Source organism: Cucumis melo, chromosome 8 (assembly GCF_025177605.1).
Source record: "Cucumis melo cultivar AY chromosome 8, USDA_Cmelo_AY_1.0, whole genome shotgun sequence".
In the NCBI taxonomy this organism is placed as follows: Eukaryota; Viridiplantae; Streptophyta; class Magnoliopsida; order Cucurbitales; family Cucurbitaceae; genus Cucumis; species Cucumis melo.
In genome coordinates, this window is record NC_066864.1 from 20,386,282 (window position 1) to 20,413,144 (window position 26,863).

Consider the following 26,863-nt stretch of genomic DNA (forward strand, 5'->3'; position numbering starts at 1 on the left):
AAACTTACATCTTGATATGCTTTAGCTTCAGCAGTATCATCCATCAGCTTTTGGACATCATCAATGTTAATTTCACTTTGTATAGCTTTGATCGCATTATTACCAGCCTTCAAACTTTCAAAAACAGCTTTCTGTTTGCTGGCCAATTCAATATCTGACAACTGAGCCAACAGCTATATTAAAGCACGAACACAAATTTCTAAAATACAAAAAGTTCTAAACATTAATAAAATAGTGGAGATGATTTAACTGTTATTTCAAACGAGAAAACCAAACCTAACTATTGCAACGGTTAAAATCTTGATTTTAAGATACAACACACTCATCACTTTTAAAAGAAACAAGTATGAATTTTGAGTTAGAAGGGAGAAACAAAGGAAATTTGAATAGATACAGGAAAAATTAACAAAACTCACTTGTTGCTCAACATTAATCAGCCAGGCATCAACATGCTTTAGTAATTCTTCTTGTGCCTTTTTCTTCTTCAAAGCTAACAAGGCCCGATCTTTTTTCTTTTGTCGAACTAACTCTCTTGCAGCATTCTTTTCTGCTTCAATGACAGCATCAAGCTAAGGAAAAATGACACGTAAAAACAACAAAAAAAGTATTCAATTTCCAAAGTAAAAAACAGTTGCATTCCTATGAAAGAAACACAGACAAAAAGTTATTTTGGGTAATATCCAACTTCATTTAGAGATATTAATAGGTTTTTGGTCCTATGATCAGGGTAAAATGGAACTTTACTTTATGATGATTTGTGGTCATGCATAATTCTATCCAGGATTTATAAATGACAAAAAATTATTTAAAATATTGTTTAATTAATATTAATAATTCATCAATATGTACATTTGAATAAATTAAACGCAGATAATTAAACATGAGCTTATGACAACATTCAAAGCTATGGAAAATCATAAATATTTTAAATCAGGAGAATCCTCAACGTTGGAATGTCATAAAAGGAAATATCTTCAAGATTCAATGTTTTTTTTTTTAATTGAAAAGAGAATACATTAGTTTTATGAGATGCCACTAAAGTTCCATGGTTTTATAGAAAGAATATAAAAAAAAATGTGTTTTCTTTTTAGGGGCGGGGGAGGGGATAAAACAACGGATTTCATTAAGAAAAAAAAAAATACGCAGCATACAAACAAAAACCTAGCCCACAAAAACATCACCCCTACAAAAAGATGCTCAAACTATGCAAAATAACACTTATAGAATAGTTACAAAAGGCTTTCAAAACCGAAGCCCACAAGAAACATGAAAGGGGACAAGGGACCAAACATCACTAAGGTCCTTATCAACCCCTCTAAAAATCCAATATTCCATTCTTCCCACAAAGCCCACAAGATCATACACACCTCAACTAACCACAAAAAGCGGCCCTTCTCCCCATGAGGTGGATAGAGCATGAACTCCTCGGTCATAGCACTACAGTCCCTCCGGCGAATACACGAAAAGCCAAACATCTTGAGCAAACTGTTAGAATACCAGAACTTCTTAGGAAACTCTTTGATTTATCTTGCTAAAATATCAAAGAAAATACAGCTAGATTACTAAGACTGATTCTCCTCTAAGGAAAATACTCAAAACACAACACAAAATCACAAACTCTCCGTTACTGCACTACTACACCACACAACACAAAAACATGCCTTACTTCTGGGAGCAGCCCACCTTTCGCCCGACATTTTGTCCTTTGTCCTGCCTGCTCCCTTTTTCCGTTCCACTACTAACTAACTTGTGGTCCCCCCTCCCCCTTTGGCTGGTCCCAGCTCCTTGCTTTCCTCACCGTTTCCACGTGTCCCCTTGTCTTTCTTCCTTCTGTTATAGGTAAATAAAATTGGGGGTCTAGCATCACTCTCCTCCTCTAAATCCACCTTGTCCTCAAGGTGGAACTCAGGGAATTGTACCTTCAAATCAGCATAATTTTCCCAGGTGGCTTCGTGCGGGGGCAGTCCCTTCCAGTGTACTAGCGCTTCCCATTCCTTTGTAGCCTGATTCTTTCGATAAGCATAGATTTCCTCCGGTTGAGTAATCCACTCATGACATTCGTTGACATATGGATCAAGGGGTTGGACTTCCTTGATGTCCCCTATTGCTTTCTTAAGCTGAGAGACATGGAACACCGGATGAATGGCTGCATTGCTAGGTAGTTCCAGCTTGTATGCCACGGTCCCAATTCTTTCTAAGATTCTGTATGGACCGAAGTACTTGGGAGATAGTTTTTCATTGCGTTTTTTTCGAAGGGACGTCTGTCGGTATGGTCTCAGTTTGAGGAATACAAAATCCCCGGTTTGAAACTCCACATCTCTCCTTTTTAAGTCTGCGAATTTCTTCATCCTTTCCTGGGCCACCTGTAAGTGTTCTTTCAATGCTCCCAATACGACATCTCTGTCTCTTAGTTGCTGGTCCAGCGTGGAATTAGGTGTTTCCATCTCTCCGTATTGGATCAATGGTGGTGGAAGTCTCCCGTAAACTGCTTGGAAGGGGCTGATACCAATTGATCCATGGTAGGTTGTGTTGTACCAGTATTCGGCCCAGTGCAGCCATTGGCTCCATTCTCTTGGTTTTTCTCTGCAAAAACACCTGAGGTAAGCTTCTACGCTTTTGTTAACTACTTCGGTTTGTCCATCCGTTTGAGGATGATAGGAGGAACTTCGGTTTAATTTAGTGCCAGCCAGCCTAAACATTTCGGACCAAAAATGGCTGAGAAAGATTTTATCTCGGTCTAAAACTATGGACTTGGGAAATCCGTGCAATCTTACAACTTCTTTGACAAACACTTCGGCCACGGTCTTAGCAGTGTATGGATGCTTTAGAGTGAGGAAATGTGCATACTTACTCAGCCGGTCTACAACTACCAGAATTACTTCCCACCCGTATGATTTGGGCAACCCTTCGATGAAATCCATGGAGATATCACTCCGGATGGCGTCTGGGATTTCAAGAGGCAGCAGCAACCCTGCTGGAGATAGAGCAGACGATTTATTCTTCTGGCAAATCATACATTCATCACAGTATTTTTGAACATCCTTCTTCATTCCCTTCCAATACAATTCTCCGGCCATTCTTTTATATGTTCTAAGAAACCCCGAATGCCCTCCAAACACCGAGTCGTGATAGGTGTGCATAATGGTGGGAATTAGTGTAGAAGTTTTGGATAGAACCAGTCTTCCCTTGAACTTTAGTATTCCTTGATGGCAAGTGTAATGTGGAATTTCTATGCCCTGTTCTTCTATCATTGAGATGATCTCTCGCAGGGCTGGATCCTTCCTGACTTCTTTCTGAATTACTTCCACATCCAACAGAGCTGGGGCTGTTAGTTGGTTCAAGTGCGCCGTGGGTCCTATTCTGGACAAGGCATCTGCGGCTTTATTCTCCAATCCGGGCTTGTATAGCACTTCAAACGAATAGCCGAGTAACTTAGCGATCCATTGCTGGTATTGTGGCTGTATTACTCTTTGTTCTAACAGAAACTTAAGTGATCTCTGGTCCGTTTTCACTGTGAATTTTCTCCCCAACAAATAGGGTCGCCATCGCTGGACAGCCCACACCACTGCTATTAGCTCACGCTCATACACTGGTCTAGCCCGATCCCGCATACTTAAGACTTTGCTGAAGTAGGCTACTGGTCTCTTGGCCTGAACCAGCACTGCCCCTACCCCAAATCCTGATGCATCAGATTCGATTTCGAAGGGCAAGTTGAAGTCAGGCATTGCCAATACCGGTAGAGTCATCATGGCTTTCTTGAGTTTTTCGAAGGCTGCCTCTGTTTCCTCTGTCCACTTATATGCCCCTGATTTCAACAGCTGTGTTAGAGGCGCCGATATACTTCCATAGTTTTGCACGAAACGGCGGTAGTAGCCTGTAAGCCCCAGGAATCCTCTCAATTCCCTTACATTCGAAGGTGCTGGCCATTCCTTCACTGCGCGAATCTTTTCGGGATCCACCTCAATACCCCTCATCGAAATGTAATGCCCCAGATAGCTGATCCTTGTCTTCGCAAAATGGCACTTGTCGAGGTTGGCATATAATTCGCTTTCTCTCAAGATTTCCAACACCACTTCAAGGTGTTGTCTGTGCTCCTCCATTCCCTTACTGTAAATCAGTATATCGTCGAAGAAAACAAGTACAAATCGTCTTAAGAAGCGCTTGAATACCTGATTCATCAAAGCTTGGAAAGTTGAAGGGGCGTTGGTGAGGCCAAATGGCATTACCATGAACTCATAATGCCCCTCGTGGGTTCGGAATGTTGTCTTTTCGATATCTTCGGGGTGCATCCGAATTTGGTGGTACCCGGCTTTAAGATCAATCTTGGAAAAGACATCTGCCCCATTCAGTTCATCAAAGAGTTCCTCCACGACTGGAATTGGAAATTTGTCCGGAACCGTCACATTGTTCAGCGCCCTGTAGTCCACACAAAATCTCCAACTTCCATCCTTCTTTCTTACTAACAATACTGGGCTGGAGTAAGGGCTGGTGCTTGGTCTGATAATACCCGAAGTGAGCATCTCATCCACCAATCTCTCCATCTCCTCTTTTTGTTGGTGTGCGTACCGGTATGGTCTAACATTAACTGGATCGGCTCCTTGTTTTAGGTAGATATGATGCTCTATTCCTCGTTGGGGTGGGAGTCTGTTTGGTCGTTCGAAAACATCACTGAACTTACTGATAATTGCAGTCATCCTTCCTTCCTCTATTTCAGTGAATTGGGTGTCTGCCTCCCGGTCTTCCATGTCTTCTTTTTCCAAGGCTCGACACTCCACCAGGTACCCCTGATCATCCGTATCCCAGTTCTTTATCATCCCTTTGAGGCTGATTTGTGTTTTCGTGAGGCTCGGGTCCCCTTTGATGGTTACCTTGTTGCCCTGTTCAAAGAAAGTGAGTCAGATTTTTCCAATCAACCTCGGTGGTTCCTATCTAATGTAGCCATTGCATTCCCAAGATGGCGTCGACTCCTCCCAGCTCCAAGGGCAAGAAGCTATCCGTGACCTTACAATCTCCTAGCCACAGTTCCACCTTATCACACACACCCTTCCCTTTTATGGATGTACCCGACCCCAGTATCACTCCATAGTTGGGTGTTTCTTTCATTGGCAGCTGTAACTTTTCCACCAATTTCTCAGCAATGAAGTTGTGGGTAGCCCCACAATCTATCAAGACGACTACCTCTTCTTTTCCCAACTTCCCTTTTACCTTCATTGTTCCCGGATTTGTTAGGCCCACCACCGAATTGATAGACAATTCTATGTTCAAGTTTTCCACGCCCTGTACTTCAGGTGGTTTTATCTCTGTCTCGGGATCAAAATATTCTTCCTCTATGATCTCTAACTCCTCCCCATTCTCCTTCACTAGTAACATGCGCAATTCCTTGCTGTCTTTAGCTTTGCACCGGTGCCCTGCGTGGTACTTCTCCCCACATCGGAAACATAGCCCCTTCTCCCTGCGGGCTTGAAATTCGGCATCCGTCAGCCTCTTTGTTGGCCCTTCCCGTCGATTTTCCCCAGTCGCTACTTCTCTCAGCGTGATGGTCCTCATTGGCCAGCCGCCTGCTGTCGCGTTTTCATTCGTTGGTGAGGGGTTTACATTACGCGTATTGGTTGTCCGCTGGGCCGCCTTGCTATCGTATGCACTGCTCAACCCGCATTCCTTCCGGACCATCTCTCTGTTTTCTATCTTTAGGGCCATCTTCATCATTTGGGCCAGCCCAACGGGCTCCCACGTTTCCATTTCTGACTTTAACCATGGGCTCAAGCCATTCATGAATGTCTCTTCTAATACCACCGGCTGTAGAAATGCTACTGGCGCCAAATATTTATCAAACCGATTCCTATACTCCTCCACTGTCGTCTCTTGCTTAATGGTAAGGAAACGCCCCACCAGTGTGCCGTCGCGGATAGATCGGAATCTCACCAACATCTTCTGTTTCAAGTCTTGCCATCCTTTAAACGCTTCTCTTTCTTCTTGAGACCTGTACCAGTCCAACGCCGGCCCGTCGAAACTGATGACAGCCACGGTTAGCTTCTCTAAATCAGATAGGTTATGTATTTTGAAGTACCTGTCGGCTCGGAATAGCCACGAGTCAGGGTCGGTCCCTGTGAAAATCGGCATTTCTACTTTTTTAAACTTGCTCCGATCCGTCGCCGGTCCTTCCTCGGTCTTTCCTTCCACCTTCGGGTCATTGGAGATGGCGGTTATGGTCGTTTCTTCAATCCGGGTTTTGCTCGATGAGCCTTCAACCACCTGCTTACCGGGTGAGTCGTCCCGTAGGATGCCTTCCAAGTATTTCAATATCACTTGCTGCTGTTGGTATTGCTTGTCAATCTGAGCATTCATCTCCGTAATCGTTTTTGACAGAAGGGAAACGTTTTCCTCCATCAATGGTAGTTTCAGGATTCCTTGCTCCACCATTTCCAGTCTCTCTTCGGTGCTTCTCGTCATCGTGGTAGGTTTTCCCAGGTATTAATGCTCTGATACCAAATGTTAGAATACCAGAACTTCTTAGGAAACTCTTTGATTTAACTTGCTAAAATATCAAAGAAAATACAGCCAGATTACTAAGACTGATTCTCCTCTAAGGAAAATACTCAAAACACAACACAAAATCACAAACTCTCCGTTACTGCACTACTACACCACACAACACAAAAACATGCCTTACTTCTGGGAGCAGCCCACCTTTCGCCCGACATTTTGTCCTTTGTCCTGCCTGCTCCCTTTTTCCGTTCCACTACTAACTAACTTGTGGTCCCCCCTCCCCCTTTGGCTGGTCCCAGCTCCTTGCTTTCCTCACCGTTTCCACGTGTCCCCTTGTCTTTCTTCCTTCTGTTATAGGTAAATAAAATTGGGGGTCTAGCACAAACACACCTAAACTAAACTAGCATACTCACACTGAAAAAAAATGATTTGGATCTTCTCTATCTTTTGACAAACATACATTAGAATGACCCAACAAGCGAGGGAAGTTCCTTGGTAAGACAATCCATCATGTTTGCACGACCATGTAAAGAATCTCCCCTTCCTAGGAACCTTAATCCTCCAAATGATTGAAAAGAAATCACCTAACAGAGAATAGTCCAGAGACTACGAAAAAATGATTTGCACAAGAACCCTAGCAAAGGATTGGGTCTCCGTCTTAGAATCCCAATCTAAGAGATACTCAAGAATCCACAAAAACTAAAAAATAACCAAATATGGAAAATATAGCAATATAAGCTATAATATCACAAGAACAAGTAATCCCCAGCCTCTCTCGAGAGCTAGACTCTTCCAAATTCCCACTCAAGGAAATTTCACTCCAAAATTCTTCATACATCGCTCTCAACCCAAACCCTCTATTTATAACTAAAACCCTAACCACCTTATTAACTTATTACTAATATGCCCCTTCTAATAACCATACTAATATTCTCCTAATAACCCCATTCATCTCTAACTAGGTTCCTTATACTTCAACTCGCATCTTCACCGAAAAGAATGACCCTCAAACAAAGAAAGAAAGGAAGCAATGTCAGTCGCCTACCTATTAGAAACAGGGTGACAAAACCCAAATGAGAAGGAATAAAAGCTCCCTAACCACACCAGGAATCAATAACAGTGATTTTTAGGAGACAACAAATGAAAAAGTCGAGGAAATAAAGCACAGACAGGTTTCTCACCCTCCCAATGATCCTATTAAAGTAGCATCCCTTGCCTCCCCCACCACACAATGGACTAAGTTATCAAAAGATGGGAGTTCTTCTTAAACATCATTCCATAAATTGTGGAAGGTGCCTTTAGAACCCTAGCCAACCACTCAAAAGGATGGGGGCCATATTTGCTAACAATAATCTTATGCCAAAGAGAATTGGGTTCGAAAGAGAAGCACCACAACCATTTGGCCAAAAAGGCCTTGTTGTGTAATTTGAGATTCCCAATCTCAAGGCCGTCTCGATCAATAGACTTCTCAATGATCTCCCGAAGAAAATCATGCATCAACCTTTAAAAGCTCTTACACAGCTTAAAAGGGGCTCTGAAGAGGGAAAAGAAATAAATTGGGATACCAATCAAGAAGTATTTCATTAAAGTAACCCTTCCTGCCTCGGAGAAGAACCACTTTTTCAAAAATGCTAACCTCCTTACTTTATACACCATTGAACCCAAAGAGCGGCAGAGCGGCCACTCTAGGGTGGCTTTCAAGAGGGAAACCAAGATAGGAAGAAGGGAGCCTCCCAACCTCACAACCGACCAACTCCAACCATCTTTTAAGCTTCTCTTCTCCACAATCCATCCCCATGACGCTACACTTCCTGCTGTTTATCCTTAATCCAGAGACTTCTTCAAAAAACGGCTAGAATATGATATAGGGTAAGAAAAAATCCTCATTACTGGAGACAAAACATGTCTTCAACAAGTTGAATGTGAGAAAAAGCCACCCTAACAACTCTACTCATAACAACCACCACTGGAAGGAACAAGAAAGGGGACAAAGGATAACCTTCCTAAGACCTCTTGTAGTTGCCACTTCACCCAGGCTTCCATTTATAAGGAAAGAATAACTAACACTCGTATAACCCAACATCCACACTCTCCATTTATAATTAGACCCCATCTCTTCCATCAACTTATCCAAAAATTCCCAATACACATTAATAAGCTTTCTCAAAGTCCGATTTAAGAGACCACTCCCTCTTCCTTTCTTAATCTGTAACCCTCGATAGCTTCATTAGCCACAAGGACTCGATCCAAAAATTGCCTCCGGCAATAAGAAGACCTTGTGAATTAGAGATTGTCGACGGGAGCACCCTCTTCAAGCAATTAGCCAACACTTCCGCAAGAATATTGTACACACTAGTAATTAAACTGATCGTCTAAAATCCTTCACCCTAGTCACACTCTTTGTCTGATATTAATATTAATTAGACCCACATTTGTTTAATCCCTTTTCAAAACACAAAGTTTCAAATTTGGAAATAATATTTCAATAAAAAACTAATCATTTATAACATGTTTCTCTCCTACGTCCTACCAAGCTAAAGTCCTTCCCACAACTATAAAGCTCATAGACCATCTAATTCTTACCAAAATATTATTTTCTAATTCCATAAGTGGCCCATAGGCTACTAACACCCACAAAGAAGGTTCGTGCTCAAGATAATTTTGATAGATGATGAAAGACTCCATTCAAGATTGTCTACATTGGAATCTTTCTTTTTTTTTTTTTAAACAAAAATGAGTTTCTTCATTAAAATGAAATGAGACTAATGCTCAAAGTATAAGAGAAAAAAAAGGATCGAGAAGCTAATCCAGACATCTCAACTAGGTTAACAACTCCTTAGCTCCCACATCATTTCCAACCAAACGATCAATGACTAAAGCACATCTCAAACTAAAGAACTACTTCAGAAGGTTGCATCATAAGACCAAAACAAAGCAAATAGTACAAAACCTGACACTATAAGAGAACAAATACAATAGACTCAAAACAGGTTAAATACAGAAGATCTGATTCACGAAGCCAGCAGATGGACTATTTCTCATCCCCAGAAATTGAAGCTTCTTTCGAACGAACTACTGCAGAATGCCTTGCAAATAACCTCTGAGGTTCAAGACTCTTTGATCACGTACAACATGATGGTTTTCCCTTCCAACCACATGGAGAAGAAACCTCCTGATCTACCTTTTGCTCCATCCAACATTCTAAGGACCCCGTAAGCTTTTGGTTGGATTACCATGATCATTTATGAGCTCAGAAATCAAGTTTCTCCTCTTGTACTGCTGCTAAAAACTGATGAGAAAAACTGGTATTTTCATCCCCCAGCTTTAGCCAGATCAGTTTGCTTTTCTGCAACAGATTCCTTTCCTCTGTTCTGAGAATTTCCAGAAAATCAGCCTTTCAGAGACGGCCTTAGATTTGAAACTGCATTGGAATTTTCACAATTTTCTTCCTCTATTTCCATTTTTCTAATACCCCAAGAATGGAACCTTCCTTTCTTTTCTTCTCTGACTTGTCATTAATTTGCCATTCTTTCAGCACTGTTTTTAGCTTCCTCAACTTTGCAGAAATTACAAATCCGACCCAATCTTGAGAATGGAATTTGCTCGATGTTATTTTGATTAATTGGCAACATTCTTTGTTGTATAACCAATTCTTGCGAGAAGGAAAAGGAGCAGGCCTCCATTCAAATGCCCCAGCCTCCAATAAAATGTCTACATTGGAATCACGCTTTCATTCCACAATTTTTTCAGGACACCAGACTTCCATTCAATGAATAATGAAAGGGAAAAAGGAAGCAAAAATCCCTTCCTAGGTTTTCTTGTCAGAAGTCCTTCCAACAATCAAGATGACTCCTGATGCTGGAATTTGGTGTTCTCAAACCAAAATATTGGGGAGTAACTTTTTTTTTCTCAAAAATTCAAGAAGTATAGCAATATATCACTGATATATCTATTCATGGATATTATCCGGACGAGTTCCAATAAATGTGGATATGTGAAGAAATTTCGGTGAATTTCGTGGATATATCGCGGATATTTCATGGATATTCTGCAACTTTTCCATTTTTCTATCTCAAACTACCAGATAAATCTATCCAAAAATCAACATATACCATACCCTCAATTTCCAAAATTGAAAATCAACATATTCCAAATTCTTCTCTCAATTTCTAATCTAAGATTTACCTTCATTAAATTGAATTTTAAAAAAATAACCTATATTAACCTTAAACCTAATTAAAACCTTTTATTTCACATCATCTAAGAAAAAGAAGAAAACATTGATAATGAATTTTTATAATGAATTTTCACATCAATATACTATTCAAAATTTCATTTCAAAGAAAAACAATTTGAAAGAACGATCCATATATGTGGGTTAGGCCTGCGCATCTCAATGATGCTCAAGGTAATCCAGTTCCACATGTTGCTAGTGTTGCAGAAGATTTAGGCATTGATGTTGAATGTGTCATGCGTTAAGAGGTGATAAGTGGTAGTTCAAGTAGTGATGGTGACTCTTTCGGGCGACACATGCGTGTTATATACTATTGCACAAGTACTTTAGAAGAGCAGCAGTTGGATCAAGGTCAACAAAGTCATGGTCAACAGGTTCGTGATCAACAAAGTCAAGGTCAAAAGAGAAAGACTCGGCTGAGCCTCCCCTTTTGTTCATGGAAAACCCAAATGCCAAACTTGATTCAAATAAGTCTGGATCTCCCTCTCAAGCCATTTGTTTCAATCCAGCTGTGAAAACTATTCAACGGGAGAAAGCTTCTTTGCCCCTTGAAATTCCCTACGGTAAAGTCCCAAGTTTCAACCCATCAGCAGATTCGTTTTCTTCTTCTTCCTTTTCTTCTTCGGCCAGATCAGGGACAAAAGCAAATGCTAAAAGACATTCAAAATCAAAGCTTTTTCTGACCCTTTTTAAACCATTTCCAAAACACTTTCTTAGAAGAAAGAGGTTGAAGGAGGCTCTTAAAAAGAGGTTTACAAGGGCAAAGTTGATTGCAGATCAAAATCCTGATCTGTGAGAGACAAAAAATGCCCACCTTCAAGCCCCCTCTATTTCAAACAGATCAGTTATTCAGAACAAGTTCCATCCACATTTTAAATACTCTGTCATTTCTTTTCCTAATTCGAAGATAAAGTTCTTGAGAGGCTCTCCTAGCTTATCTCTGATTCCCTCATCAATAAAGAAGCCTGCTTCAGAATTTGACTCTCCATTTAGTGTGAGCAGTGAGGAAGATGATCATTTGAAAAGATTAGATGGGAAGGAAGATCATTTGTTAAAGGACCTTTGAGAAACTGATCTAGATTCTTTGTTTCAGACTGAGGAAGATTTAATTTTAGAAAAACAGACCTAAAGAAATCCCTCACGAGCTCAACAATGTGGTATTCCAGATCACTTGAAGTCCTTTGTTGAGAAATGTGGGATAGTCTTGGGCTGAGCACTGAAAGTAGACAAGCTTTCTGGTTTTCAGGCATATATTCTTAAAAATTGCATGGAATATGGTGATTCTCTGGGCAAATTCATAGGGCTGTTGAAGCAAGTTAAAGATCTTTGTTAAGGGAGAGATTTCTTGTTTGGCATTTTCCTCTATATTCCTGGCTCTTCTTCCTCATTTTAGAATTTTAAGCGTAGCTTTGATGGGGTTCTCAGCAGTACATGTGCAGTTTTTATTGATGATATGAAAGGTTTCAGCAAGTCTTCCAGGGCACAGGATTGCATTTTTATTCAAGTTCGAAGCAGCATGGCTGGTTGCCTATTCTTGGTGTCTTCCTTCCCATCCATCCATTAATTTTTTTAAATCAATTTGTGATCTAGATTTCAGTTGTATTGGGGCTCCTTGTTGAAAGTTCTTTCATTTTGCCTTGTTTTTATTTCTTGTTTTGCTGGGGTTTTAGAGGGTCCTGCCCTGCCCATTGTAATTTCTTTATGCTCTTGCTTGTCTTAGATTATGTTATATTTGTTCTCTTAGTCCTTTTTGTTCTTGGTATACCTCTATTATACTTCGAACATTAGTCTTTTTTTATCATTAATAAAGAGCCTCGTTTACATTTCAAAAAAGAGTCGAGATCAACAAAATGAAGGTGACGATGAATATGATAGTGATGGTAGTTACGGTAGTGACAGAGGAGATGGAGTCAGTCAAGCACAAAACAAAACGAATAACTTAGACCATTCACTGGAGAATCTCAATTCACGAATGCCACACAAGACTCTAACCTTGGCGCTAGAGCTGGTGGACCAAGATTTGGAGCAATAGGAAAAACTTTTATTCATAAACGGTTTGAAGATTCATTTCCTCCACAAACAATGTATTGTTCTTGTTTGATTTTTGCTCGGTGTTCGGTACTTCTTTTTCATCTTCTTCATTGGATTTTTCTTCACTTATGACCATCTCCAAATAACATTTTCAAATTCTTTTTCTTCAATTTTATCTTCAAAATTTTCTATTTGAAAATTTTCCAACCGTGATTTCTTTGTTTTTTCTTCCGCATATGAAACCAATCTGTTCTTGAACTATTGCAAATGAATTGATAGTTGATCTATATGTTGAGTCATTTCCCCCGATGAACGTTGAATTTCTTTTGTTGTTTTCTTTATTTCCTCCAATATTGCCGGATCGAAGTAGTCATTTTGTTGGATTCTCGAATATGTTGCAATCCCATAGCAGGTATAAGACTCATCCATTGATTTTCTTGAATCAATCTTTCTTGATCCTATTTCATAACCAAAAGAGTAATTTTGAGTCTTTAACGTTCTTCTTGGAGGGTAAAAATCCATTCTTGACGATTCTTTAATTCATCCAACTTCCAATCTTTACGTTGATTTCTCGAAAAATGAATTTGATTGGATTGTTGGGTCATTTTTCAATATTGTCGCCTTTTTATTTAGTCCCAAACTGCCTTAGAAACTTCATCGGAGTCACTAGAATCACTAGAATCAAATTTTCAATTTGGATAATGATAGGTTCTTTGAGAAAATCGAGCATGGTCAAAATTAGAATGTTGAAATTCTTCTTCCAAATCACTTGAATCAGAAATCTAGCATTGTTTATGGAAGTAAAATTGATTTTCTTGTCTATACCAACTGTGAGTTTTTTTCTTAGACATCTTCTTTGATCGATAGTAGTTCATTCTTGTAAACTCTTGATAAATCTTTGGTGTCTTCTTTCTTTCTTGGAATTTTAAGGGTTCCCCCTAATTAGATGTGTTGTTCGAAAACAAGCACAACACTCAAAGCTCCCTCTCATGATCGGCGTCAACAAGAGTTTCCCGGTCTTCCACCAGTGATAGTTAACATTGGCCCAAACAGTTGCTCTAATACCAAAATTGATGTAGCCTAAGTAACCTCAAGGAGAAATCCTCCAAGAACTAAGATTGTGGATCTTTTATTAGAATGAATAATATGCTTCATACAAGAGGAGAAGACTCCTATTTATAGAGTTGTATTACAAATGGAGGTAAAAAGGAAATTAACCTAGAATATTACCTAATTACCCAATTAACCCTTAGTCTTCTTACATCATTCGCTAAGGCCAAGTTAGTGCCCATCAGCCATTGCAACTCCTTCTAAAAAAGCCCCAAGCCTCTCCTCTTCATCTACATCATTATCTTCTTCATCTACATCATTATCTTCTTCATCTACATCATTATCTTCTTCATCTCATGCGTCCTCGACCAGATTTGGTTTAAGATGTACATCCAAAAAGCATAAAAAATTAAAAAGAAACCCTTCAAGACATTCCCCAAGCATTTTGTTAGAAGGAGACCGAAGGAGATCTTGAAAAAGGCTCTAGTAAAGACAAAGATGTTGTCAAACCAAAATCCTCAAAATTCTGAATTTATAAAGATAAAAGATACCCTAAGCCAAGCTTCTTCATCTTCAATTAGGGAAGACGTTCTGAATTTAAAGTACCTTAAAGGTAGAGGATCATTCTTTGAAGGACCCCTTTGAAACTGATCTAAATGATTTGTTTTAGAATGAAGAGGAATTGAATGTTAGAAAATAAACCTTTGGAAACCCCTCTCAGTCTCGGCATTGCAAAATTCCAACCCATTTAAAGTCGCTAGTAGATGAATGCAAACTAGTTTTCGTTTGAGATCTGATTTCAGTCACCTTTTTGGTTCAATAATCGGCTACATTGACATTTGTATAGCGAAACTTATGTGGTTTGGAGGTTGCAGATAAAGAGATTCGGATTCAAGTCTCTTAAAACACTTCATTCAGGGCTCAAGAACTATTTCCAACTGGTTGAACAATTATTGTTTTTTAGTAGTTTTGTGGTTTCATCTTAGTGAAGATTTAATAAGGTTGGTTATCGTTCTCTTTGTGTTCCCTCTTGACTCATCCCAAAGCTTCTTGTGGGCAAGTTGTCAGCTTACTTTGAGTTCCTTTTGACAATCTATTTTAATTACTCTGTATCTAGTTACACTCTAGATTTCATTTGTTGTTCCGGATCAGAGGATTTTGATTAGCTCACTGTTATTGCTGAGTTGGATTTGGTTATTGTTTGTATTTGTTTTAACCCTTTTTCTCTTTGTATAACTCTCCTGTACAACCTGTCTTATTATTATTAATAAAGGGCTTGTCTCCATGTCCACAAAGAAAATATTAAATATTGTATTTGACCTTCATTTTGTTTGACCTAGACTTTATTAATGAAGTATTCAGTTCTTAATCCTCTTTTCGGTCTTCATTATTGTCTATAATTCCATTATCAATCATATTTGCCTTCTAATTAATGATTTATGTGCTTAAAGTCATAGTTTATTACTTAAGTAAACTAGTTCTGAAATTTCACTAAGAATTTCACAATATTTTTATATATTTTCGCAATATCTATGATTTTTCTCGAAACATCCATCAATATATCCGTAAATTTGGGTTACCAATATTTATACCAATAACAATTTCTTCGATCCTTGCTGCTACAGAGTGCTGGAACTATTTAGAAGACATGTTCGGTTGGCATTTCCCAAGACCGGGTAATGTCATGTCTTTTACATCTATTCTTTTGGGCCATCCCTCCAAAAAGGACAAATACATCCTTCACATAGTAATAACTAATGATCATGTTTGCTTTTGGAATCTTTGGTTGGAACATAATGATATCTTCATCGCCCCCGCCCCCCGTGTGAGTGGAGTCTGGGTGTTGACACTAGAGAAAGAGGCACCATCCTCCGGATTGTAGAATCACTTCCCTTCCTTCAAAAGGGATTTATTCCTACAAGACGCGAATCCTGTGCTCCCTGGTTCTTTTTCATTTTGAAAGTTACCTCTTTTCTATGTCATTTATTACTATACTTCTGAACTATGCCTTTTCCATGCCCAACATTTCACTTGAAAAGGCATCTATCAAGCAAGCAAGCTTAAGAGTGAAACCAGGGACTCGAAAGAGAGAAAATAAAACCCATCCTCATCATCATCTTGAAAAACCCATGACAATTTGGGAATGTTGGTTCAGAGATTGTCTTATATATATATGTTAAATCTATGACCCAAAAAAGCTATTATAAAATATCCACAACGTATGATGTATCCTACAAGCCCAAATCACACTATCATATAGGTTATCCAAATTCATGGTACATTTCTATTTTCCCTTACTTTTAATAAAGAAACCAACTTTCACAGATAAAATGAGAATACAAAAAATCAATATCCAAAATGAAATGAGCAAGAAAAAATCTAAAAAAGATATAATAATCTGCACAATTACAACAAATAAGGTTCTCGCTCAAAAGGAGGAAGAGATGACGATCACAAAAAATAAAATTCTTGGTAACACAAACACAAGCCTAGGTCTGACATCTGCACTAATCCAGCAAGTACATGCAGTAACCAACAATAAATGATTCTAAACTTATTGACATTGAAATGAAGATATTGCATTTATAACACATCATCATTCATTAGTAATAGGTCTTAGATCTCCATAAATTTCCAGGAATTACATAATAACTGTAAACTTAGTCTAGTGATATAAGCTATATACATCATATAAAGGTTAGTGCATTGTCAATAGCAGAGAAAACTCGAACTGCAAAACACAAATTTTCAAGCAAACGGAGAAATAGAGAAGAACAATTATGGGGATCAGTAAACACGAAATGGGACTAAGCACCAAATAATCATAAAGTTATGCTCTAACTGCCATAAGAGAAACATACATTACACGATTGCGAAAAATTCCTGAAAACATATTGAGTTCTTTCCAATCCGGTTTCTTTCATACCCAATTGAAAAAATCCAACCACAGGAGTAAATTAAGAGTAGGGGATGAATTGAAACCTGCTGTTGGTATTGACCGAGTTTGCGTCTCTGCGTCTTGAGAGAGAGAATGGCTTTATCAACATCGGTGACTTTGGGCTTCTTGACGAATAAATTCCCCATCTACTTCTCCCAATTGGATTGTCGATCACAACGTTTTTCTTCAACTTAGGGAATATGATTGATTGTCTTAGCAGAGGGATTGAACAGCACAGATCCGTCAATCCCTCATTCTTCGTCTTTGATTCCTTTGACGGATGGAGAATCACGGTAGTAGCAACTGAAATTGAGAGAAAAGAGAGAATTTTTGGTCTTTTGATGAAAACAATAGGAAGGAGGTTACTGATGAGATTTTCGTAAAAATGGCTTATGGAATAAAATCAAATAAATTTAGCCTTCTACTTGAGTTGGCACACTGAAATTACCGTTTCCACGAAAATTCTCAGATTCTAGCTCTTGTTTCGGTCTTTCCATCCTCCATTCTTGGTCTCTCCTAACTTTTTAATTAAGTACAAACATTGGGTAGGTTCGAGGTTACAAGTTTAGTAGAATGAGCTACACTAATTCGTTCCTTGTTTAGTTTTAGTTTAAGATTAAGATTATAATTTAAAATAATTCACATGTTCTTACCATTATTAACTTTGGGATATTTGTTTCTAACGATCGGAAAGCTTGTCGACCAACTTTTAGATATCACCTCTGTTGATTGTCGTCAGTCAATCTCCAACCACCACTTTTGGTGGCTCCACTAGTGAACTTCCGACAACCAACTCCGCCGACCTCTGCCAACCAACCTCTCATCGCCACTAATCAATCTTGGAAAATTTCAATAAAAGCATTTTCAATATATATAACAAACCAAACTATTATGAAATAAGAACAAAGAAACCAAAACAAGAACAATGAACCAATACAAAGAGAAATAAAGAAGAGAGAAAGTATGGAAGACAGTTGAACTCAATTTTGGTGTATCTTTGCAAATGCACCACATACCTCCATTTATAAGACATATGATGGTATAGGTTATAATATAGAATTCAATAGGAATAATGTTACAACATAAAATTGAATAAAAGTTATATGACAATTGGTAACCTATGTAGGTTATGGATATCTACCTTCATAATATATAATTATACTTACAATACTCCCCCTTAGTTATCCATATTAGATAAAATAAATGTTTCGTTAAAACCTTACTAGGAAAATATCTGATGGAAAAAAATCCTTGTGAAGGAAAAAGAGTATATCATTTTATATACTTTAATAATTGTCCCGTTAAAAACCTTGCTAAGAAAACCCAATGGAAAAAACAATAGTCAAGGGAAAAAGAGGGCAATATTTCTACTCCTCCTCATGAATACATCACTTGAGTTCTCTAAGTTGTCGCATCCCAATGTTGTGTACCAGTTTTTCAAATGTTGATGTGGGTAATGCTCTTGTGAATAAGCTTGACAAGTTGTCTTTTGAAGAAATTTGTTGAACCATGATGTCACAATTTTCTTTAAGGTCGTGTGTGTAGAAGAGTTTTGGTGAGATATACTTTGTTTTATCTCCTTTTATATACCCTCCTTAGATTTGTGTTATAATGTTGGTTCATTTTTACCGAAAGACAAACCATGTGTTTTTCAAATATGATGTATCACGCCCCGCCCCAAAAGTCATTCCGTGCGACCAAGTGGAGGCGTGACTGCCTAGACATTCTACGTGAGTCTCTCCGTGAGATAACACACAAAACCCCTAGTAAGTAGAATAAACACAACCATCGAGCTTAATGCGAAATGAGAACGTAATTGAAAATAACAAGACTTCATTGATGTTCCATAACATAGTACATTTGACCCTTAGTATAAGGTTCCTTTCAAAAGAAACTAAATACAACTCAAAACAACATTTTGACTCTTCTTGCCCAGCTTCTACATTCTGAGCGAGTCGATAATGGCTATTACCAAGTTGATGCGTTCACGTAGGCATAATAGGTGATTAAGGGTACAAGTCGAACACGGGATGTCCTTTGCTACCTAAGGGAAAGTAAAACAAAATATTTGAAATTAGATTAGATGAAAATTTATAGTGAGTGGAGTCTTTTATCAACATTTTTAATAAATCAAGTTCTGTCTTAACGCATTATAAATCATTTCGCCAAGTCATGCGATACAAATAATATGCTTTTCAATAGTAAAACATTGAGTCTGAAGCAAGTCATTTCAATGCGTTATACAATCAGCACGATTCAAATCTCATCATAAAACTTTTATAAATCGTATGGAAAATCATTCCCTTCTAAATCATGCATGATGGCTCATATCCGTAGAAACATATTCTTTATAATTCAACATATAATCACATTGCAAAATCCCTCTGTATATTTAATTACATCTATGTACCCTTCCTCAACTCAAGCAATTACCACACCCTTTTGCCAATTGTAGCTATGCGGCGTAATCTTAACGCATTCAACAAGTTTCCATCAATTCCATTACGCATAATGCATCTTCCAATGTCATATCACACAGCAAGTATGAGGCATCATATTTAATATCACACAACAAGAATAGAGCATCTTATCCCAGATCACGTAGCAAGGATAAGGCATCCCACACCAGAACACAAAGCAAGTGTGGGAAAATCTCAACGCATAGGTTACACAAAATCATCTCATTTATCATTTTAGTTTATATTAAATCCCATTCATTTATGAATCACATGCATCATAAGAAATGAGAAAGCATGAGAGAAATCATGTAACTCAGAATTTCCAAAGAAATATATTTAAGAATTTAAACACTTTAAATTTTTTTTTTTTTGAAAACATTTTTAGAAAGAACCTCTTACAATCGATTAGCTTCTTCTCTTACTCCTTGGTCAAGAACTTCCTCACTCTTCCTTGTAATTCCTTGTTGAATTCAAGCTCGTGATGAATCTCTGAAAATCTTTAAATTCTCTCAAATTTTTTCTTAAGTGAACTCAAGGTAAAAGCAACTTAAAAAATGGTCAAACATCATTTATTTATAAGCCTCTCCAATGATACTTCTCATGCAACAATGATGACTTCTACCCGACAGTGAGAATCAACTAATGTTAAAACGCCACATGTCATGTCATTTCCTTATCCTTAAATTGGATTGGGCAGTAAAGTCAAATCAATCACCAACTTTCTTACACGAGGATGATGCCACTACTTCCTAGTGTAGAAGGTCAAAACACATAACAATTCACCGCATAGTCTTAATCGTGTAGCTTAAAACATAAAATGCGTGTAATTTCATCACGTAGGGCAGAATGCAATCGAGGCCTCACATGATGAGTCATTGATCTCAACCATACACATTCTCTATCAGCTTCATGAATTGCAAGAATTTTTGCATAATTCAATGAAGTGGCTGTAATGGTTTACTTTTCAAAACACCAATATATAGCAGTTTCTCCACATGTAAACAAATAACTTGTTTGAGATTTTGCTTTGTGTGGATCAAATAAATATCCAGCATCTGCATAACCAACTAGATCAAAGTTTGATTTATTTGAATAAAACAAACCGATACTAATCATCACTTAAAGATAAGTACATGCTTAACTCTATTCCAATGTCTTTTTGTTGGAGAAGAACAATATCTTGCTAATAAATTTACTAAAAAATGCTATAGTTGGTCTTATGTTATTAGCAAGATACTTAAGGACCAAATAATTCTTTATTATCTTCTCTAGGTTGAAAGATATCTTTTTCCACATCTAGTGATCGAACCACTATTGGAATGTTCAATAGGTGTGCTTTGTCCATGTAGAAGCTTTTAAAATCTTTTCTATATATGTCGGTTGATGAATAAAAATTCCATTGGTTAAATGTTCGATTTTCATGCCAAGGCAAAATTATTTTTTGCCAAGATCTTTCATCTCAAATTCTTTTTTGATATATTCTATTGTTTTTAAAACTCTTCACGAGTTTCAATTATATTTAAATCATCAACATATACAACTATAATAACAAACTCTAACTATGGTTCCTTAATAAAAAAGGGGCTCTTGCAAATATGACAATTATAGTATCATAAATTAGGCCCATAGCACATCATTTTTACATTTGCAAAAATAGAAAAATTGAAGCCCAACCCACATTTTAAAATTACGAAATTATGAAGTTACCCTTCAGTCATTATTGATACACCAATATATACGGTTGATATACCAATATATACGGCTGATACACCAATATATACCGTTGATACACCTGATTTGATGTACTGCTTGTACACTTTTTTTTTACTCTCTAATACTTCACTGATACATATTATTAGTTTAAAACACTTGATATGTTGTTGATACACTCAATCAATTAAATACACTTGAAGCACTAAGAATGATACACTTTCTATATCGTTGATACATTTGTTATTGTTTCCTGATACACTCGATAGATTTAATACACTTAATCACTTGCTAAACTTTATTGATACATATTATTAGTTTGATTCACTTGATATGTTGTTCATACAGTTGCTCAACTGTTGATATACTCAATCAATTAAATACACTTTGATGCACTAAGAATGATACACTTTATATATCATTGATACACTTTATATATCATTGATACACGTTATATATCGTTGATACACTTGTTATTGTTTGCTGATACACTTGATATATTTAATACACTTAATCACTTGCTAAACTTCGTTGATACATATTATTAGTTTGAAACACTTGATATGTTGTTGATACACTTGCGAAACTGTTGATACACTCAATTAATTAAATACACCTGATACACTAAGCATGATACACTTTATGTATAGTCGATACAGTTGTTATGGTATGTTTACAATCTTAATAACATGTTAAACATCATTATCACCTATAGTCAACAAATTAAAACTGAAAGTTCAATACATGACTCAACCTGAATTTCAGAATGAATCAAGTTCACAAAAGAATCAAATGATGATATCGCTCCATCAACCAAAACACAATTTGTTTTGTAATCCACGTAGTAATGTTGCTCATCCCATTGATCACTTTGAAAAACAATTACTGTCAATTTAACCATAACTACAATGAACTGCAACAATTTTGAAAAAATAAAAAACATGTAGTAAGTATATCAGTCAACTAATACATATAATATAAGTATATCCAATTAAAAAAAGAAAATAGAACCGAACGTAACTAAATAAAACCAAACTGATCTACAAAGTTCCTTTTGATAATATCGTAACCCTAATTTTAATAAATAATATATGAGCAATTTACAGAAATAATATTAGGGCTTCAAAAAAAGGGAAGAAATACATACATAATTCTTGTTTTCCCTGAAGAAAAAATGAGGAGAATAGGAGAAGAAGACGAGGAGAAGATGATAAAAAAAAAAAGAGAAGCCGACGAAGAGGGAGAAATCTAAAAGAACGAAACTGAAGAGAGGAGAGAAGGACAGTGGAGAAGAACGGTGGAGAAGAGGCAGAAGAAGACGAGGAGAAGAGAAGTAGGTGAATAGGAAAAATGGTGAAGAAGAACGATAGAGAAGAGAAGAAGAAAACGAAAAATGAAGGAGAACAATAAAGAAAAACAAAAGAGAAAGAGAAAACACCAAAGAAGGGCAATTTTGGAATAATAGAAAGAATAAAATAAGAAATATCAACCAAAATTAAAAAGTTGCTATATTTGCAAAATTGAAAATATTAGTGCTAATATTGCTAAATTGGATTTTTATTGTGTCACCCAATACAATTTTCCTAATAAAAATACATGCACAAATTGGATTATTTTGAAAACTTGTTTCAAGAAATATTCACTTAGGTGATTGTACCACACTCATCCTGATTGTTTCAATCCATATAATAATCATTTTAATTTGATTGATTACACTTCTCTAGAATTTGGGTTACATGATTCAAGTATCTTAAATCCTTCAGGGGCCATTTGGATTGAAGGAATGAGGATGGAAATAACATTGCTAGGAATAAATTATGCCTAGGAACATAATGCATGAAAATAAGATGTCTGGAAATTAATTACAACTAAGTTTGGTTGTGCAGGAAATGTTATCAACTTTTCCTAGAAATAAGTAATGCATGTGTTTAGTGTTGCATGGGAATGTGTAAGATTTTGCCCAAATAAATGTTATTTTTGTTTAAGTTATGTGATTACACTTTCTACAATTTTGTGCAATTATAAAGCATATAACTAATAAACGTTTTTTTCTTTTGCCTTAATTGAATTTAAATCATTAATTTGCAATTTTATTTTTGTTATGCAACTATTAAAAGCAACCTTAAGCAATTTAGGTACAAACAAAAGTACAGTGCAATGATCATTCAAAATTAAAATACTTAGCAAACCATAGCATGTTAGCTCAAAATAAAGAGTACACATCATTTGATAAGGGCACAAAATACATATATATAATTGTCCATGTTTAATATATTAGAAAGTCTCCTACAACGATATTCCCATAGTTTAAGCATGAACGTCTTCTTGCAGAACATCAATTATGAATTCATATCATTCATTGTGTGGAAGATTAAAGAAATAGTAGAGATTGATCTTTAGTGATAATCTTACTCGTTCTCACCCTTTGTCGAACACTTAATCTATTTATCTTTCTAATTTCACTGACTAATGAGTTTCAACGTTCTTCTCTAGTGGACTCTCGGGCATCTACATATCGATAAAATGCAGTAGTTTCTTGAATATTATCATTAGCACTTGAAAGATGTTTGCTCATAACATTCTCAAGACCATTCACAGCCGCTACCAATGGATCCACACTTCTTGCTCTTTTCTTACTTGACCTATTTGATGTATGTGCGATAGATTGTGTATTTGTTGTTGTTTCACTCATTGAAGCAAATCCATCCACTTCTTCCTCTCCAACTATTGGTGGCTTACGCACATAAAAGCCATCCATTTCTATCCAAAAACCATTGTTGTTCATTTCTCGCTTTACTACTTCAAATATGTCAGATGGACCTTTAGCACCAAGTCCATTGGCTCTATCTTTTCCAAAAACAATGGCTAATTGTTCATAGAATGAAAAAGGCTTGTTTCTTAGTCCTTTTACATTAGGATGACTATGTGAAAAAAAAATATGTAAACCAATTTTTACTACATTTCAATAATTACATGATAACATTGATGGAAAAAAAAACACTAGAGGCATGCTGCAGCGGAAGAAAAAGATCATGTTTTACTCTATATGCATCTAAACGATTTAGAAGCTAACATGCACATGCTATACGATGGTCTTAAACGAGAAGCCAAAAAAGATAAACGAAAAGACTTACCTTTTATTGTTTTGGGGCTTCTTCTTTGAATTCTTTTCTTTCTCAGCCTAAATATCACGAACAAGGGCAACCACCAAGCTGACCTACTATGCTCAGGACCAAGAACGAAGTTGTGGAACTCGGTTTTTGTGAAGTGAAATATTGAGAGAGATGGGGAATGTATCTTTTTGTGTTGTTTTTCAGAGAAAACCTCATTCTTTTCTCATTCGGTAATGAGAAGTTTTATATGAAATATACATGCAATTTGCATGTAAATTATTTCATATATAATCAACACCTAATCAAATCATTAATTCTTTAATGAAATTAGTGGCTTCAAATTCACAATAATCTGCTGCATTTTCCATTAACCATTAATTAATAAAGTAATTAGTCAAAGGGGCATTTTGGTCATTTGACCAATTAAGTCAAAGTCAAACTTTGACTTTTCTTAGTCAAAAGTCAACTTTTTTGACTTTTTACTAATTTTTCCCTCTTGACTAATTCTAACCTCCCGGGTATGAATCCATGTTCATTTCTTTAAAATTCGAATCATATTTGAATATAAATCCTGTCAAAGTTCAAAGTTCAAAGTCAACATGTTGACTATTACAACTTTGACCATATCTAAACTTTTCAAGTTTTTAAATATGAATCTATATTCATATTTATTTAAATCATATTTAAACACAAAACTTAAAGTTTATTTCTACCGACTTATATCTTATATATTTTTCAGTTTCTCTCTCTATTCTTAATTCGAACAATTCGAGTTACTTCAACATACTTGTTCTTAGTTGAATCAAATGAGCTAGTAGGGGAACCTAATGGACCTATAGATCATGGGCCCCAACGATTCGAGATTAACTGGCTAAACTCTTTAAGACCAAGCTTAATCAACATTCATTAACTAAAGAGTCATTCCACTAAAGACTCTTAGTTGCACTCCCCTCACTATAGATATATTTCTATCCATCTGATATAACCATGATGAGTAAGTTGATCATTCACAGTTTGTTTGTAATCTCGGCTGGGTCAAAATACCGTTTTACCCCCGAGATTACATCTTGTTCCTTAAGACCCACTAATCCACTATTGAACAATTGGTTTAAGGTCCAACCTATAAACCTGAATCCTTCTAGGACCAATGAGAAGGTGGGGGCCCTTGTTCAAGACTTGGATTCAGTCCTTAAAGGAACAACTTATCTACTATCCCAGAAGTGGGTAGGAGTGAATTCCATCTTATACCCTATGTCCCTAGCTATCTACTCGGTCTTACCTCTGAAATGGGAGGCTTATTGGGCCAACGATGTTGAGCTGCCCTCACCTATCAGATCTAAGGATACTACTGAATGAACAGAAGTTCATAGTTAGCTCAGGATTAAGATCAAGTTACCTATGTCATCATAAATGAAATAGTCAGTATATAGTTTACGGTGTTATAACTAAAAGTGACTATTTCGTAGTTCCAGTTTTATGTAAACCATTTACATAGGACGCCCCCACTCCCATGTCTCTACATGAACGATTCAGGATTACATCATTTATACTAACTACGAAGTGGGCCGCATCCATAGTGTTTATCTAGAATGAGGCGCCCAACCTTATTCATACACTATAGACTATTTGGGCTATTAAGTCGAACTTAATCCATATTTATGTATCTACATAAAGTTCAAGTGTATTTGACAAACTCAGTAAAATAGCCTTGGGACATTAATTTATTGGTTTTAAGATTATAACATTCAATAATAAAATTTATTGAATCAAATAACAAAGTACGATTTTTAGGACACAAATTCCAACAAACATTATATTAGCAATAAAAAAGTCTTTTACCTTTACCCATTCATCAAATATATATTTTTCTACTTTTATGCGTTTCTCTTTATTCATTCCATCCAAAACTGCTGCAATTTGGGCCTAATATTTCAGCTAATGAATTTTACGGCTCCTTCAACAATTTAACTCTGGACTCTATGTGCAGTTGAGCCTTAACTTCACAGTAAGGAATTTTTTTTTCTTCAACCATTCATTTTTCTATGTGATTGAGAAATCCTGGTTTGAAAGTACCATTATCAGCCTTCCATGTGCTAGTATTAGATAACTCCAACAAGCATTCCACTAATTTCTCATCTTCTATCTTAGTCTAAAATGTATTTTGACCTATTCGAACCAATTGCAGATTGTTTGTTGACATCCATATCTATAATTCACATCATATATTAAACTATTAAACTCAAACTTTCACATATATATAGTATGAAAATGAAAACAATACATCACATATCATAAAGATGAAATAAGTAGTAAACTAGTAGTTCATAACGTTTCATAAAAGCTTACAATGCAGTGATGTTTACATCACAATAAATGTAACGACCCAACTTTTTATACTAAGTTGAGATCATTACTAAAAGGAAAATAAAACTTTCTTAAATCAAAATGGAAAATAAAACAAATGTTCATAATCAAAGCCTTAAGCACTCATTAAAAGCCATAAATAAACTAAAGTAAGTAGAAATAAATCTCAAAATAAAATCCTAGCTTGGGCCCTATCTAGTTTTAAAAAGTAATAATGAAAATGCATAAATACTAAAATCAAACTAATAACATAAAAGCATGAGCAAAACGTTTCCCTATGGCACGCCACGGTCACTTCTTGTCATTCGCCAGCTCTCCTATGCTCTTACCTCTACCTTTGCCTGAAAAATTAAACATTAAAGAGCAAGTATAAAAATATACTCAATAGGGGACCTATTACTAGTTCAGCTATGTGTCTGTTAACTTTCTATTAGAGTCTTATAAAGCAATACTCTTAAACTAGCACGTTCCCGAACAC

At 36.6% G+C, this 26,863-nt stretch overlaps 1 protein-coding gene across 2 annotated transcripts in view; it reads right to left on the reverse strand.

Annotated features, from left to right (window-relative positions):
* LOC103486109 (vacuolar protein sorting-associated protein 20 homolog 2-like) overlaps window positions 1–17,329 on the reverse strand; it is a 30,531-nt gene extending 13,202 nt beyond the window's left edge. The window contains exons 1-4 of one of the 2 annotated variants that reach the window (XM_008443956.2): window positions 17,188–17,329; window positions 16,784–17,042; window positions 417–569; window positions 9–161 (exon numbers count right to left, since the gene is read on the reverse strand). In XM_008443956.2, the coding sequence (XP_008442178.1) occupies window positions 9–161; window positions 417–569; window positions 16,784–16,885 (408 nt within the window). In that variant the 5' untranslated portion in view covers window positions 16,886–17,042; window positions 17,188–17,329. Of the gene's footprint in view, window positions 1–8; window positions 162–416; window positions 570–16,783 lie in introns of both variants that reach the window. The other variant, XM_051088243.1, reaches the window with a different exon arrangement.
* Window positions 17,330–26,863: the final 9,534 nt, after the last annotated feature.